Source organism: Geotrypetes seraphini, chromosome 3 (assembly GCF_902459505.1).
Source record: "Geotrypetes seraphini chromosome 3, aGeoSer1.1, whole genome shotgun sequence".
Lineage (NCBI taxonomy): Eukaryota > Metazoa > Chordata > Amphibia > Gymnophiona > Dermophiidae > Geotrypetes > Geotrypetes seraphini.
Window position 1 is genome coordinate 349122165 of NC_047086.1, and position 17376 is coordinate 349139540.

General features: G+C 49.3%; 1 protein-coding gene across 2 annotated transcripts in view; it reads right to left on the reverse strand.

The window, feature by feature from the left end:
• The window catches only part of NSL1 (NSL1 component of MIS12 kinetochore complex), a 51683-nt gene that overhangs the window by 22887 nt on the left and 11420 nt on the right, over positions 1-17376 (reverse strand). For both annotated transcript variants that reach the window (XR_004538838.1, XM_033938470.1), the window contains exon 3: positions 10722-10852. Coding sequence is in view for 1 of the 2 variants with exons in the window: in XM_033938470.1 (XP_033794361.1) it covers positions 10722-10852 (131 nt within the window). In the remaining variant the exon portion in view is untranslated. The remainder of the gene's footprint in view (positions 1-10721; positions 10853-17376) is intronic.

The following is a 17376-nucleotide window of genomic DNA, read 5'->3' on the forward strand; positions in this document are numbered from 1 at the left end:
TGCATCACAGGATGCACCGAGGAGGAGAAGGCCCGCCATTTTGGATAGGCGAGTCTCGGAGCTGGAGGAGGGGATGGGATGGGATGGTTTGAGGGGATGTGGCACCTGGCAGGGGGACCCTCCTGTCGATTTTTTCTCAAGCGGGGAAGCAGCATGGTAGGAGGTAGCGGGCATCCCCCATTCCAATTTCTTCTCGCGGGGGATGGGGAATTGGTATGGCAGGAGGGAGTGGGCAGCTGTGTTTTCGCAGCCGCGGGGTGGTGATGTTGCCTCATACATTCATTGGTCATATCAAAACTGGATTATTGCAACTCATTGTACAAAGGAATCACTTTAAAAGAACTCCAATGATTACAAACAACACAGAAAGCACAGTTACTTACCGTAACAGGTGTTATCCAGGGACAGCAGGCATATATTCTCACATGTGGGTGACGTCATCTACGGAGCCCCAGCGCGGACAGCTTTTCAAGCAAACTTGATTGAAGTTTCAACTTTGCTATGCTGCACCACGCATGTGCATGCCTTCTTGCCCACTAGAGGGCGCATCCCCACCTCGTGGTCCTCAGTTCCATAGCCAGCAAAGAAGCCATCCCCGGGGAGGAGGGCGGGTTGTGAGAATATATGCCTGCTGTCCCTGGATAACACCTGTTACGGTAAGTAACTGTGCTTTATCCCAGGACAAGCAGGCATGATATTCTCACATGTGGGTGACCTCCAAGCCAACCAAAAAAGGGCAGGTGGGAGGATGGCAATTTAGGAAAACAGATTACGCAAAACTGACTGGCCAAACCGGCCGTCACTCCTGGATAACGTATCCAGACAGTAGTGGGAGGTGAAAGTATGAACCGAAGACCAAGTGGCAGCCTTGCAGATATCCTCCACCGGAGTAGACCGGAGGAACGCCACAGAAGCTGCCATCGCTCGGACCTTATGACCCGTGACCCGACCATGAAGCGCGAGACCAGCCTGAGCGTAGCAAAAAGAAATACAAGCAGCCAACCAGTTGGACAAGGTGCGCTTGGAAACAGGACGTCCCAACCGATTAGGATCAAAGGACAAAAATAATTGAGGAACCTTCCGATGAGACTTGGTGCGTTGAAGATAAAAGGCCAACGCTCTCTTACAGTCAAGCGTGTAAAGCGCCGCCTCCCCAGGATGAGAGTGGGGCTTCGGAAAAAACACCGGAAGAACAATGGACTGATTGAGGTGGAAATCAGACACAACCTTAGGTAAAAATTTAGGATGGGTGCGAAGAACCACCTTGTCATGATGGAATACAGTAAAGGGCGGGTCCGCAACCAACGCCTGCAGCTCGCTAATACGACGAGCGGACATGAGCGCAAGCAAAAAGATCACCTTCCAAGTGAGAAACTTAAGATGAGATTTGTCAATAGGCTCGAAGGGAGGCTTCATCAGTTGAGCCAAAACCACATTAAGATCCCAAACTACAGGAGGAGGTTTCAAAGGAGGATTAACATTCACTAGACCCCTCATGAAACGAATCACCAGAGGATGAAGAGAGAGAGATCGACCCTCGAGATGCCGATGGAAAGCAGCAATCGCACTGAGATGCACCCTAATGGAAGTCGTCTTCAGCCCAGACTTGGACAAATGCAACAAATATTCCAGAACCGAAGACACCGGAACCGAACTCGGATCCAGATGAATCGAGGAACACCAGGAAGAAAATCTGGTCCACTTCTGAGAATAACAAAGCCTAGTCGAGACCTTGCGCGAGGCTTCCAGAACCTCCCTCACAGACTGAGAAACCTGTGAAGTCATGGGGAAAGGAACCAAGCCGTCAGATGTAAAGACTGAAGATTGGGATGCAACAGCGAACCCCGACTCTGAGACAGCAGAGAGGGAAAGACAGGCAGAAGCAGAGGCTCCCTGACACTGAGTTGAAGGAGCAGGGAGAACCAGTGCTGACGAGGCCAACGAGGCGCAATGAGAATCATAGTGGCTCTGGACGCCTTGAGATAAACCAACGTCCTCAAGATCAGAGGGAAAGGAGGAAATGCATAAAGGAACCTCCCTCCCCAGTCGAGAAGAAAGGCGTCGGCCTCGAGACGGTCCGGGGAGTACATCCGAGAACAATAGAGGGGCAGTTTGCGAGTCTCTGGGGAGGCAAACAGATCCACCTGAGGAGTCCCCCAGCGGTCGAAGACCTCGCGCAGAACTCGGGAGTTTAGCGACCACTCGTGCGGCTGGAGAAGACGACTGAGTTTGTCGGCCAGACAATTCTTCTCTCCCTGAATGTAAACCGCCCGCAGGAAGATGTTCTGGGAGACCGCCCATTCCCAAAGGCGCAGGGCTTCTCGGCACAGGGACCAAGAGCCCGTTCCCCCTTGTTTGTTCACATAATATATGGCCACCTGATTGTCCGTCTGCACAAGGACTACCTGATCGTGCAGCAGGTGGCAGAACGCTCGAGCAGCCAGAAAAATGGCACGAAGTTCTAAAACATTGATGTGACAACTCCGGTCCTCTGCCGACCATAGACCTTGAGTCCGCAGACCGTCCAGATGAGCTCCCCACGCGTACTCCGAAGAGTCCGTGGTCAGGAACTTGCGATGCGGAGGAACGAGAAAGAGCAAACCCCCGGAAAGATTGGAAGAGTTGGTCCACCAACGGAGCGAGAGTCTCAAGGAAGGAGTCACAGTTATAGGGGAGGAGACTGGGTCCCGATCCTGACGCCACTGGGAGGCCAAGGTCAACTGAGGAAGCCTCAGGTGCAAACGGGCGAACGGAGTGACATGGACCGTTGACGCCATGTTGCCGAGCAGAACCATCATGCGCTGCGCCGAAACTGAGGGCAGCAACGAAACCTGGCGACTCAATCAAAGCAGGACCTCCAACCGTGGCGGGGGGAGGAACGAACGGAGGCGAACCGTGTCCAGCACGGCCCCGATAAACTGAAGGGATTGAGTCGGGCACAACTGAGACTTGGGGAAGTTCACTTCGAACCCCAGACATTGAAGGAAGATGATAGTCTGTCGGGTCGCTGAAATAACCCCTTCCTTGGAGGACGCCTTGATCAGCCAATCGTCCAGGTAGGGAAACACCTGCAGCCCCCGAGATCTCAGGGCTGCCGCGACCACCACCATACACTTCGTGAAGACTCGAGGGGACGAAGCCAGTCCAAAGGGGAGGACCCGATACTGGAGGTGCAACTCCCCCACCTGGAACCTGAGAAACTTGCGGAAGGCGGGATGCACCGGAACATGAGTATATGCTTCCTTCAGGTCCAGGGAGCACATCCAGTCCCCCGATTCTAACAGAGGGTACAGGACTGGAAGGGACAACATACGGAACTTCTCCCGGACAAGGAACTTGTTGAGCCTCCGGAGGTCCAGAATGGGGCGTAAGTCCCCTGTCTTCTTTGGGACCAAAAAGTAACGGGAGTAAAACCCCCGTCCCCTTTGGTTCGGGGGCACGGGCTCCACCGCCCGAAGGCTCAACAAGGACCTGGCTTCCGACAGGAGAAGAGGAAGCTGGTCTCGACAGCCAAGAGAAGCCCCCGGCGGATGTTCTGGCGGCATGGCTAAGAAGTTTAGCGAGTAACCCTCGGAGATGATCCGGAGCACCCAAGCGTCCGACGTGATCTCGGCCCAGGCTGGAAGAAATGCCTGCAATCGGCCCCCGATAGGAAGGGGGTCCTTCGACAGTGCGGAGGGGGCCCGCCCCCAACTGCGCATCACGTCAAAAAGACGGAGCCGGTTTAGACGCCCCTTGCGCCTGAGGCTTTGGTTGGGACGCTCTGCCCTGCTGAGGGGGACGCCGGGGCGGAGGCCTCGAGAAAGCCAGCGTCAACTTCTGCGGGTATTGCCGCGGAGGAGGTCTAAATGGCTTCTGCGGCGGGGCCCGGGATTTAGGACGGACCAATGAGGCGATAGAGCGCTCATGTTCAGACAAGCGTTTGGTCGCCGCCTCCAAGGACTCATCGAACAACTCGGAGCCAACACATGGAAGATTGGCCAGACGTTCTTGCAAGTTCGGGTCCATATCCAGGGTACGAAGCCATGCGAGACGGCGCATCGCCACCGCAAAAGCGGATACACGAGAGACCAACTCAAACGCATCGTAAACTGCGTGAAAAAGGTAGAGACGCAGCTGAGACAAATTGGCCATAAAGGTACCAAAATCCCCCTTATGGGAATCCGGCATGACCCCATAATACCTGGGCAACGCCTTCACCATCTGCCTTAAATAGGATGAGAAGGTGAATGCGTAATTAAGGACCCTGGCAGCCATCATGGAGTTGGAATAGAGGCGACGACCAAACTTGTCCAGGGTCCGTCCCTCCCGCCCGGGGGGGACCGCAGCAGAGACCCTAGAAGGCTGAGACTTCAACGCCGACTCCACCAGCAACGACTGGTGGGACAGCTGCGCTTTATCGAAGCCCTTGCAAGGGACTGTGCGGTACTTAGACTCCATCTTTGATGGAACCGCTGTGACTGTAAGAGGGGAGTCCAAGTTCCTCAGGAAGGTCTGGTGGAGAACCTTGTTGAGAGGCAGCCGAGGAGTCTCCCTGGGGGGAGAGGGCAAATCCTGCTCCTCCAAAAATTCCTTCGTGTATTGCGACCCTGACGCCAGATCAAGGTCCAAAGCCCTCCCCATATCAAGCACAAATCTTGAAAAGGAGGAGGGCTTCGAAGGCGGAGAGGGAGATCGAGAAGCCCTCGTCACCAAGAAGGAAGGGGAGGCCTCACGGGAGTAACGAGGTTCCTTACCCGTGCCAGACCCCGAACCCCAAGAAGCCGCACCAAGCGACCTCGACGGGGTCGGGGACCGCCCATGCCCCGAGGAACCCCTGCGGGAAGTCCCCGGGGTATGGGGCACCGAGGCACGCCCCTTCCGTCTCGGCGAAGAGTCCCTCGAGCACTCAACCTCGGAGGAACGGAAAAGCCTCAGATTATCGAGGCGGAGCTCGGAGACCCGTAGGTTCTCTGCCCCGGTCGGCGAGGAGCGACCGCGTCGTCGAGGAGAGGCCCGTTGACGTTTGGGCTTCCTCGACCGACGCTTCGCCCGAGGCTGACCCGAGGGCGAGGAGCCCCGGGAGGACCTCGACGAGGACGAAGAGGAAGAGATCCTCCAAACCCTCCGCACCTTGTCCCGAGGCCGCACGCTCTGCTCAGGCTGGTCAACCGAGGTCGAGGGCAAGGTCGGGGCCGAGGCCGAAGCCCCCCCGGGGGCCGAAGTCGAGGGTACCGAGACCGAGGCAGCCGACGCCGGGGCAGCCGAAGGCAGCTGGAGGTGCGCGAGGGCACCGGACAGCTCCGAGGTAATGAGCGCACGGAGTAAGTCCTGAAAAGCCGGCACCGCCATCATGGCTGGTAGATCCGGGGCCGGCGGGTGCTCCCTTGAGGGCGACCTCGGTCTCGAGTATTCCCGTGGGGCACCCGACTTCGATGCTCGGGGCGGGGCCGAGGACGACCCACCCGCCCCCGTCGATGAGCCCGAGGATGGCTTCTTCGAGGCTGGAACAGAAGAAGGAAGTGAGGACTTACCCGTCGTCGACTTCGGGGTCGAGGACACAGGCTTCGATGAAGCGGGCTGTCGGGGCGAGGTCGAGGGAGTCGAGGCCAGGGCCGAAGCAGAGGCCGACGTCAAGGCCTTCCCCGCCACGGGGTTCACAGCAAAGAGTTCTGCCATACGAGCGCGACGGCGGCGGAGGGCCCTTTGCTGAAAAGTAGAGCACCGAGTGCAGGAGTCGGTTGGGTGCTCAGGACCCAGACAAAGTAAGCACCACCGGTGGGGATCGATGATCGAAAGGAGTCGATCGCACCGGGTGCACTTTTTAAAGCCCGTCAAGGGACGGAACATGGACACAAAAAACGGCCGGGAACGAACGAGGTCCCGCGGCCGCGGCTACCGGGAGCCCCCGGAGCCGAACGAAAAATCTTTTTTTTTTTTTTTACGAAAACCTAAACACAAACAAATAAAAAAACAAAGTAAGCACAGCGACCGAGAAGAAACACTCAGCCGCGGTGTCAGAAGGCTAAAATAGAAGAGCACAAATTCCACAGGGCTTCTGGCTCCGCGGAAAAGACTGAACTGAGGACCACGAGGTGGGGATGCGTCCTCTAGTGGGCAAGAAGGCATGCACATGCGTGGTGCAGCATAGCAAACTTGAAACTTCAATCAAGTTTGCTTGAAAAGCTGTCCGCGCTGGGGCTCCGTAGATGACGTCACCCACATGTAAGAATATCATGCCTGCTTGTCCTGGGATAATACTGCTATCAAAATTATCACGAACAGCAAAAAAAAAATTGATCATGTAACCCTTCTCCTTAAAAAAGCTCACTGGTTACCCATAGAATTTCCTATAAAGCACAGTTACTTACCGTAACAGGTGTTATCCAGGGACAGCAGGCAGATATTCTTAACGCATGGGTGACGTCACCGACGGAGCTCCGGTACGGACACCTTTAACTAGAAAGTTCTAGTTGGCCGCACCGCGCATGCGCGAGTGCCTTCCCGCCCGACAGAGGAGTGCGTGGTCCCCAGTTTCTTCGTTTCCGCGGAGCGAAGAAGACGCATGTGTTTTCAACGGCCGTTGAAAAAATCAGTTTCTGCCTTCCCGCTCACGTAATTTTTCGTTTTTCTTCTATTTTTTCCCTTCGGATTACTTTACTTTTATTTAAAAAAAAAAAAAAAATCATTGAGTTTTCTTTATTTTTTCAGGCCGGCCCCGGCGGGGCCTGTTACCACCATACAGGCCTCTGGCTTCGATTTTGCGGAGGCCGTGTTTCCCTTCATGCCCCCTCAACCGGGCTTTAAGAAGTGCCAGCGGTGTGCACGCCCGATCTCTCTCACCGACCCGCACAATTGGTGCCTGCAGTGCTTGGGTCCGGAGCATCAGGCTGACACCTGCACCCGCTGTGCTAACCTTAAAAAGCGCACTTTGAAAAATAGGCAGATCCAGCAAAATATTCTTTTCAGTACCGGATCTGCCATGGAATCTGCCGCGACGTCGACGGCACCTCAAAAGTCGGCACCAACTACTTCGACGACGCCGGATCCTTCTTCGGGGTCGCTGGCCCCAGGTAAGCCGGCTAAGAAGCCTTCCACTTCCCTTGAGCGCCCTCCTGCCACGGCTGCGACGCCGGTCCTCCTGGCACCGCACCGACCCCGCAAACGCTCCGCTCCGATATCGGTGAGTGCCTCGTCATCGGCCTCCTCATCGCCGGAGTGTAGAGCGGCACCTATGGTACCGAAGAAGAAAAAAGCGGTACCGGTGCCTCCCCTGGACGACCGCATCGCGGCCATACTCCAAGCCCAATTACAAGAACAGCTACAGCAGCAACTCCAGCAACTGTTGCCGGTGATGTTAGCCCCACACCTTCCGGTACCGGACCGGTCCGAGCCTCGCACGATTCCATCGGTGTCGACCCCCTCGGTACCGCTTAACACTTCCATGCCGGTGCTCTTGGCTGAACCACATCGCTCCCAACCTACGGTGCAGGCCCGCTCTGATACCGACCCTTCCCGGTACCAGGAACGGCACCGGTCTTCCTCTCCCGGTACCGCCTCGGTACGCTCCGGCAAGTCTCTCTCCAAGACCCGCCATGCCGAGCCCTCTACACCGATGTCCGCCGTGCGCACCCCGACATCAGGGACCCGGACTTATGGGAAGAATCCCCGCACGGTACCGAGGAAGACGCTTCGTCAACAGACGAGGAACCCTCGGTGGCTGATACCAGTTCAAAACCCGAACAGTTCTCTTTCACCAATTTCCTCAGGGAAATGTCGACGGCTCTTTCCATTCCCTTAGAGTCCGACTCTAAAAAGTCCCAGGCTTTTCTCGATGCCCTAGACTTTGAACAACCTCCCAAGGAATTTCTTAAGTTACCCGTCCACGACATCCTACGGGAAACTTTTTATAAAAACTGGGAGAACCCCCTCACTGTCCCCGGGGTCCCTCGCAAACTGGATAGCTTATACCGGGTCATTCCAATCCCAGGATTTGACAAGCCTCAATTGCCCCATGAATCTCTCCTGGTGGAGTCCACCTTAAAGAAAACTCAGGGCTCCAGTGTCTATGCCTCCACCCCTCCTGGCAGAGAGCATGCGCGGTGCGGCCAACTAGAACTTTCTAGTTAAAGGTGTCCGTACCAGGGCTCCGTCGGTGACGTCACCCATGCGTTAAGAATATGCTGCCTGCTTGTCCTGGGATAAAATAGCTTTATTAACTTTCAAAATATTAACAGTTAAGACCAACATTCTTGGAAAGGTACCTTATCCCATACATCCTAACTAGAAGCTTAAGATCAGAGGATAAAAATCTGCTCGTGGTCCTGTCGCTAAGTCACAGCTCCTAAAATATGGAACGCGTTACCAGCTTATATTAAAGAAGAAAAATCACTTAATAAATGTAAAGGAATGTTAAAATGCTTGGCTATATAAGGATGCCTTTGAGACCTTATTTATGCATGACAATTTCTTGTTTCTTCTTTTTTGTTTTTATTAAAGAAAACAAAAGAATCTTTTATCCTTCCATTATTTAGACCTAAACGAGATTTCTTTATGTATCTTTCTAACAAAGTCTTACCCTTCCAATGTTTTGACCTTTTATGTTCTCTTTCATATACTTATTGTAATTCTTCCCGCATCCCTTATGTTCCAGTTTGTAATGTCTTTGTCTCCATTGTATTTTATATAATATGGACCCCTGCTTTAATTGTAAATCGCTTTGAAACTATGATATTGTGATTGAATCAAAATTTTAGTAAAACTTGAGGGAGTGGGCATCCCTCTTGCTGTTTTTGCTACCGCTGGGGGGGGAGATGTGTCGTTTCCTGAAGCCGCTTCATCAGAGGGATGTTGGGGAGGGCCATCAGCAGGGAAGGGGGAGGGGCTTTTTTCTTTTTTAATGAGACAGATATTGTGCATCTGTAACACACCCACATCTGTGTCCATCTCAAACATTTGCTAGTGATTGCGCTACTTCAGAACCCTGAAGAAATGACCTGAGTGATCGTGAAATGTTGGCCTTCATTGGCTAAGTTTGGCAGCAGGGATTTCTCTTGCTGTCAGTTTTTTGAGCACAGTGACGGATGATTGAGCAGCCATCTACAGCAGCGGTTTAAAGCACTTCTTAACATATCTAAAGATAAGTTTCATTCATTACAGAAATCTTTTTGTGAATGTATTCAACAGTGCCTTTACACCGTTCATAATGACTTACCAGTACTCTAGAACTTCAAGCTTTTTTTGTCCTAGCGGGGGGTTTTGGCCAACAATAGAAGTTGAAGCGCTGTGCTCTCTCTCATAGCTCTGGTGTAGGTGTCTGCCCCGTGGCTTCTGAGGATTTTCCCTCTTAAATTAAGATCTTGTTATAATCTTTTGATGAAATTTAATTACTGGTAAATCTAGATTTAGATTGAGATACCTTCTGGAATTTAGCATTACAGCAATTTACAACTGGAGTTTTGAGCAGGAGAGATGAATAATGCCATGCAAAATGCCATGCTAGTCTAGGAAATGTAAAGAGAGGTTTCTTCCTTTTTCAGCTGTGTGTCTCAGGTAACAGGAAAATATCTACTGTGCCTAAATGTATTTAATCTTGAGCTCATACAAATGAATAGCAAACAATAGAAATGTTTATCTGTAAACAAATGATTAGTATAAGAGAATAGTAGTTACAAAAAGCTCTTTTTCTGCAGAGGAATTTGTTCCAAGAGCCCTTCTGCTCAGGAAAGAAAAAGCTGACAAAAGGTGATACAGGGTTCCATGTTAGGAGTCACTGCCCAGGAAAAGGATCTAGGTGTCATAGTTGAGGATACGTTGAGACCAACAGCTCAGTGCAGCAGCGATGGCTAAGAAAGCAAACAGAATGTTAGGAATTATCCTGAAAGGAATGGAAAATGAAGATGAGAATGTTATAATGCCCTTGTATTGCTCCATGGTGTGGTCACACCTCAGATATTGTGTGCAATTCTGCTCGTCGCTTCTCAAAAAAGATATAATGTAATTAGAAAAGATACAGAGAAGGGTGACAAAAATGATAAGACTTGTTACGACTTCCCTGAAGCAGACAGGGCTCTTCAGCTTGAAGAAGAGATGGCTCAGGGGTGATATAACAGAGGTCTATAAAATACTGAGTGCAGTGGAATGGATAGATGTGAATTGCTTGTTTACTCTTTCCAAAAATACTAGGACTAGGGGGAATGCGATGAGTCTACTAAGTAGTAGATTTAAAACAAATTGGAGAAAATATTTCTTCACATGACATGTAATTAAACTCTGAAATTTGTTGCTAGAGAATGTAGTGAATACAGTTAGGTTAGCAGGGTTCAAAAAAGGTTTGGATACTTTCTTGTAAGAGAAGTTCATAGGCCATTATTGAGATGTCTTGGGGAAATCCACTACTTAATCCTAGGATAAGCAATATAGAATCTGTTTTACTCTTTGGGGTCTTGCCAGGTACTTTTCTCTGTTGGAATCAAGATACTGAGCTTGATTGACCTTCAGGCTGTATGTTATTAAATTGTATGTATGTTTGGCGGCTAGGTGAAATTAACTCTTTCAATCAAGTGACTTATCTAGAACGTCTTACCCTTGAAAATGTAATATGCCCTCAAAAGTATGCATGTCTAGCTCTTGAGTTCTAGACTTCATGTACAAAGGTTAGCCCAGGCTAGGAAATAGTCTTGGTGAATTTCTCTTTTTCAAGAAAGCTAAGACTATGGAAATGAAATGAGAGACATACATACCAGCATATCCCTCTCGATTTTCATAGCTTTGACAACCTCTCCAAGGATCTTCCTTGGACACTGATCCCGCTTGGTAGCTGTATCTACTATAATCTCATCAAGCTGGTCCTCTAGAATGTTGATATCACTGGCTAAAAATAGAGAGAATAAAGCCTATATACATTGAACAAAACCACATTGAGAACATTTAAGAGTTATGCCAGATCAGACTCATGTGTCCGTTTTGAGAATTTGCTATCTCTATATTGCACTATATAGGAGGAAATGCGAGGGGGCAATTTATATGATTCATGTGATTAAAATTTTTAATTGATGTATGGCTCTGATTATTATATTTATTAAGATTTTATTCATCACCTTTATGAAAAGATTCACCCAAGGTGGTGTATGGCTCATCATAAAACTTACAATTTTGTTAACAGCATAACAGTAGCAAAATGACCAAATTTAAGCATAAATACAATGAGGTAAACTTGGAGACCAGCAAATTGAATAATAATAATAGAAACATTATACATATTAAAAACAACACAGTAGAAAATAGAAGCAATCAATAAATTTAAAACCGAATTAAAAACTGTTCTTTTTTTCAGATGCCTACCAAAATAAATAGTGGCAATTGGAACTATAGAAACTCCCGCTTGACACAAGTCCTAACCTAATGTGTTTACCATCTCTTCTATTTTTAAATATTGTAGTTCTTTCTTTAAAATCCCAATTTTGCGCTGTATGTGATTTTATGATGTTATTTTGTTAATATAATTTTAGATTGTTTTTTAACCCTTGGTGCAGGATAGTAAGATTTTAATAAACTTGGAAAACAAATATGATAAATGTCAGCAGGATACAAATGATAACATAACAGCAGCATGAAGGAACATTTATATAACAACAATACAATACAAATGAAACCCTTTAACAGCCAATGTATAAGAACAATCATATAAAATCATTATGACAAACCTGTTAACCTACCTTAATAGATATACATGAAAACATTCAAATAACAGTTATGATGATCGTGTCAGTGGAGAAGTTGAAAACATGAGGACTGCTACAAAAATTAGAAGAATGGTTGAATGCCCATTAAAATTGATTTATTTATTTTTGGCATTTATATACCACTTATAGCCTAAGGGGCTCACAATCGAAAGAGAAAAACGTCCAAAAACCGGCCTAAATCGGCACTTGGACGAACATTTCTCTAAAACGTCCAAGTGCCAATAATCAAACCGGATTTTGGACGTATTTCTAAACGACTTAGGCCTTCATAGAGCCACTCAACGTCCAAGCTAAACGGGGCGTTTCAGGAGGCGTGTCGAGGGCGGGAGTTGGGCGGGACGTGGGCCGGCTTAGACTTAGTCGTACAACACGTATAACCGAAAGTTAAACAACAGAGCCTAGAGGAAACTTGGACGTTTTGACTTAGACCATCTAAAACATGGTCTAAGTCACTAAAACCCACCTAAACTCACCAGATAATCACTGAAAACACATAACACAGACCCCCACACACTACCCCAGTGATCACTAACACCCCCCCACCCCAATAAAAATTTTAATCATAACTTGAAATTTCAGCTCCAGACCATCATCACCTGGCTGCCTAGCATAGGAAAGCCTAGTTGTCCAGCCCAGAAGCAGCTTAAGTCATCTTGGGGGTGGGTTTGGGACCCATAGAGAGATGGACCCATGCCCATAAGCTCCTGTAATCACTGCATTGTTACTGAAACATGTGCACTCCCCTATACATCCCCAAAACCCTTTTGTACTGGCATATAAATGGCTCCTGCATCCATAAGGGCTATAGGGGTGGTAGATAAGTGGGTCTAGGGGATTCTGGAGGTGTTTGTGGGGCTCACCGTCACCTATAAGGGAGCTGTAGTGAGGAGAAACCATGGCACCCTGTTTGTGAAGTTCACAGTAGTGCCCTGTAAGGTACCCCACTATTTAGGTGTCCTGTCTGGGTGTTCTGTCAATCACTTTGCAGACCCCTCCCAAGTCCAACAGAGCTTGTTCTAGACGTTTTTGACTTGGATGGACATTTGTACAAAAATGGACTATAAAGACAGATGTTTTAGATCAGATCTGCAGGACGTATAATTTGGACGATTTTCGAAAGTCAAAAGAAGTTGGACGTCTCTTTCGAAAATGTCACTTAGGCACTTTTTGACTTTGGATGACTTGCGAAATGGACGTAAACGGACTTAGACGTCCCTTTTGATTATGCCCCTCCATGTGGTTTACATTCGGGTACTCAAGCATTTTCCCATCTGTCCCAGAGGGCTCACAATTAGACTAATGTACATGGGGCAATGGAGCATTAAGTGACTTGCTCAGGGTCACAAGGAACAGTGTGGGGTTTGAACCCACAACCTCAGGGTGCCAAGGCTGTAGCTCTAACCACTGTGTCACACTCTTGGGGTGTAGAAATCCAGAAAAGTAGTATGTGCTAAGGGGTGAGAAACTGGCATGCACAGATCAGGAGAGAGACCTTGGGATGATAGGGACTGAGGATCTCAAAGTCGTGAAACAATGTGACAAGGCAGTGGCTGTTGCCCATAGAATACTAGGCTACATACGAGGGGATGCTGAAAAGTTCTCAGCCCAATTAACTTGCTAAATTCTGAGTGTTATTTTGCCACTGTAGCTGAAGAGCGTTATTTTATTTTGCAAAGTGCCAATTTGCAGAATCATAATGCTGTGTTTTGACACAGTTTCAGATCATTGATTGGACCATGTCAACGAAAAGTGTGGAATTTACAAGTGTGGAACTCCGAGCCATCATGAAGTTCCTATTCCTGCAGAAGAAAACGGCAAAGAAAATCCATAAATGTATGATACAAACACTGAGTGACAAATGCCCATCATACTCCATAGTGAAGAAGTGGTGTGCAAACTTTCAGTGTGGAGATTGAGATTGAAGATGCAGCAAGGTCTGGGAGGCCTCAAATGGTGTCAACTCCTGAAATTGTTGACCATGTCCTGATTTTGGCGAATCAGCATATATTGGCTAAAACAATTGCTGAGACACTACAGATATCCAAGGAATGTGTTGGGTGTTGGCTTCTAGAGCCTGGGCCAATCAGGCCTTAGACTTAGCGGAGATGGACCGGGCCCACCTCATTTCAACGAGGTGGGCCTGCCAGCTGGACGGCAGCAAGACTCGTCCGGCCGGCCAACAATTTAGAGGTTAGTTGGGGGGAGGTTAGGGGGGTCATCGGGGGGGCTGTTAGCATGGGGTCCGGCTTTCCGGCAGGGCACCCTCCTGCCGGCGATCAAGAGTTTCAGGGGAGGGGGTGGCATTCCGGCAGGAGGGGTTGGGCACCCTCCTGCCGGCGATCAAGAGTTTCGGGGTGGGTGGGCGGCGTTCTGGTAGGAGGGGTTGGGCACCCTCCTGCCGGCGATTGGACAGGCGGCCACTATACTTATCCCTTGCCGCGATAAGTATAGCGGCCGCGTCTACTCTAACCTGATTCTCTAACCGGCGTCTGTAATATGGACGCCGTTTACAGAAAGCACAGTTACTTACCGTAACAGGTGTTTTCCAGGGACAGCAGGCAGATATTCTTGACTGATGGGTGACGGCACCGACGGAGCCCCGGTACGGACAATTTTAGAGTGATTGCACTCTAAGAACTTAGAAAGTTCTAGTTAGGCCGCACCGCACATGCCTGAGTGCCTTCCCGCCCGACGAAGGCGCGCGGTCCCCAGTTAGGATAAGCCAGCTAAGAAGCCAACCCGGGGAGGTGGGAGGGACGCAAGAATATCTGCCTGCTGTCCCTGGATAACACCTGTTACGGTAAGTAACTGTGCTTTATCCCAGGACAAGCAGGCAGCATATTCTTGACTGATGGGTGACCTCCAAGCTAACAAAAAGAGGGATGGAGGGAAGGTTGGCCGAAGTGTCCATCCCGTCTGGAGAATGCATCCAGACAATAGTGAGATGTAAAAGTATGAACTGAGGACCAAGTAGCAGCCTTGCAGATTTCCTCAATGGAAGTGGAACGGACGAAAGCTACAGACGCTGCCATAGCTCTAACCTTGTGGCCTGTGACAGAACCTTCCAGTGTCAGGCCCAACTGAGCATAACAGAATGAAACGCAAGCAGCAAGCCAATTGGATAGGGTGCGTTTAGATACAGGATGACCCAACTTGTTAGGATCAAAGGACAAAAACAGTTGAGGAGATGATCTGTGAGGTTTGGTACGTTCAAGATAGTAAGCCAAAGCACGTTTACAGTCCAAGGTATGCAAAGCCTGTTCACCTGGATGAGAATGAGGCTTTGGAAAAAATACAGGTAGGACAATGGACTGATTAAGATGAAAGTCAGACACAACCTTAGGGAGAAACTTTGGATGTGTACGGAGGACCACCTTATCATGGTGAAAAACAGTGAAAGGTGGATCGGCCACTAGTGCATGAAGCTCACTGACCCTCCTGGCAGAAGTGAGAGCTATAAGAAAGACCACTTTCCAAGTAAGAAATTTGAAATGCGCTGTGGCCAAAGGTTCAAAAGGAGGCTTCATTAAAGCAGAAAGAACCACATTGAGATCCCAGACTACAGGAGGGGGCTTAAGAGGTGGTTTCACATTGAAAAGGCCCCTCATGAACCTAGAAACCAAAGGATGAGCCGAGAGGGGTTTTCCATGAAGTGGCTCATGAAAGGCAGCAATGGCACTAAGATGAACTCTGATGGAAGTAGATTTGAGACCAGAGTCAGACAAGGAAAGAAGATAGTCCAACACCAGTTCCACTGCAAGAGACATGGGATTAAGGTGATGTAAGAGGCACCAGGAAGAAAACCGAGACCACTTCTGTTGATAACACTGAAGCGTGGCCGGTTTTCTGGAAGCATCAATGATAGAACGGACAGGCTGAGAAAGGAGTGAGTGAGCCGAAGTCAGCCCGAGAGATACCAAGCTGTCAGGTGCAGAGACTGTAAGTTGGGATGCAGTAGAGCCTGCTGATGCTGAGTAAGCAGAGAAGGAAACAGTGGAAGAAGTATGGGTTCCCTGGAACTGAGTTGAAGTAGAAGAGAGAACCAATGTTGCCTGGGCCACCGTGGAGCGATGAGAATCATGGTGGCTTGTTCCCTCTTGAGCTTGAACAATGTCCGCAGCATGAGCGGTAGAGGAGGAAATGCATATAGGAAGAGATTGGTCCAATCCAGGAGAAATGCATCGGGTGCCAGACGGTGAGGAGAGTAGAGTCTGGAGCAAAACAGGGGCAGCTGAAAATTGTGAGGAGCTGCAAAAAGGTCCACATGAGTGAAAATGGACTGGAGAGTCAAAGGGTCGAGAGTCCATTCGTGAGGTTGGAGAATTCTGCTGAGATTGTCTGCCAAGGAATTCTGTTACCCTTGAATGTAGACAGCCTTCAGGAATAAATGACGAGCTGTCGCCCAAGACCAAATCCGTTGTGCTTCCTGACACAACAGGCGAGAGCCTGTCCCTCCCTGTTTGTTGATGTAGTACATTGCAACTTGATTGTCTGTGCAAATGAGAAGTACTTGAGGAGAGAGAAGATGTTGAAAGGCCTTGAGGGCATAAAACATTGCTCGGAGTTCCAGGAAATTGATGTGATGTTTCTTTTCCTGGGCCGTCCAAAACCCCTGAGTTTGGAATTCGTTCAGGTGAGCTCCCCAGGCATAAGGGGATGCGTCTGTGGTGATCACAAAATGATGAGGAAGTAGATGGAACAGTAGACCTCTGGATAGATTTGAAGATGTCAACCACCAAAGGAGCGACTGTCGAAGAGACGAGGTCACAGATATGTGTTGTGAACAAGGATCTGTCGCTTGTGACCACTGAGTCGCTAGGGTCCATTGAGGAGTGCGCAGGTGGAGACGTGCGAAGGGTGTGACATGTACTGTGGAGGCCATGTGCCCCAAGAGCACTATCATGTGATTTGCAAAAATGGTAGTCTGTTGAACCACCTGCTGACAAAGATGAAGGATGGTGTGAAGGCGGTTTGATGGAAGAAACGCCCTCATCAGAACAGTGTCCCGAATGGCTCCAATGAATTGAAGTCACTGAGTTGGAATGAGGTGCGACTTGGGTGGATTGATTTCGAACCCCAACAGTCGAAGGAAGTGAATGGTCTGATTGGTGGCAAGGAGAACCGCCTGAGGTGTATGAGCCTTGATCAGCCAGTCGTCTAGATAAAGGAAGACTTGAAAGTTGTGGGAGCGGAGATAGGCCGCTACCACAATCAGACATTTGGTGAACACCCTGGGAGAGGAGGCCAGACTGAAGGGTAACACCTTGTACTGATAATGATGTTGGTTGATGAGAAAGCGTAGATATTGCCTGGACGTCAGATGGATAGGAATGTGTGTGTAAGCCTCTTTGAGATCGAGGGAGCATAGCCAGTCGCCCTGAGAGAGAAGAGGGTAGAGAGTGGCAAGAGAGAGCATTTTGAACTTCTCCTTGACCAAACATTTGTTGAGATCTCTGAGATCTAAGATAGGTCTGAGGTCTCCGGTCTTTTTGGGAACTAGAAAGTACCGGGAGTAAAATCCCTGGCCTCGCTGATCTTGAAGAACTTCTTCGATGGCATTGAGAAGAAGGAGGGATTGAACCTCTTGAGCGAGAAGGAGGGACTGAGACTTGTTGGAAGCAGACTCTTTTGGCAGGCCTAACGGCGGAGGAGT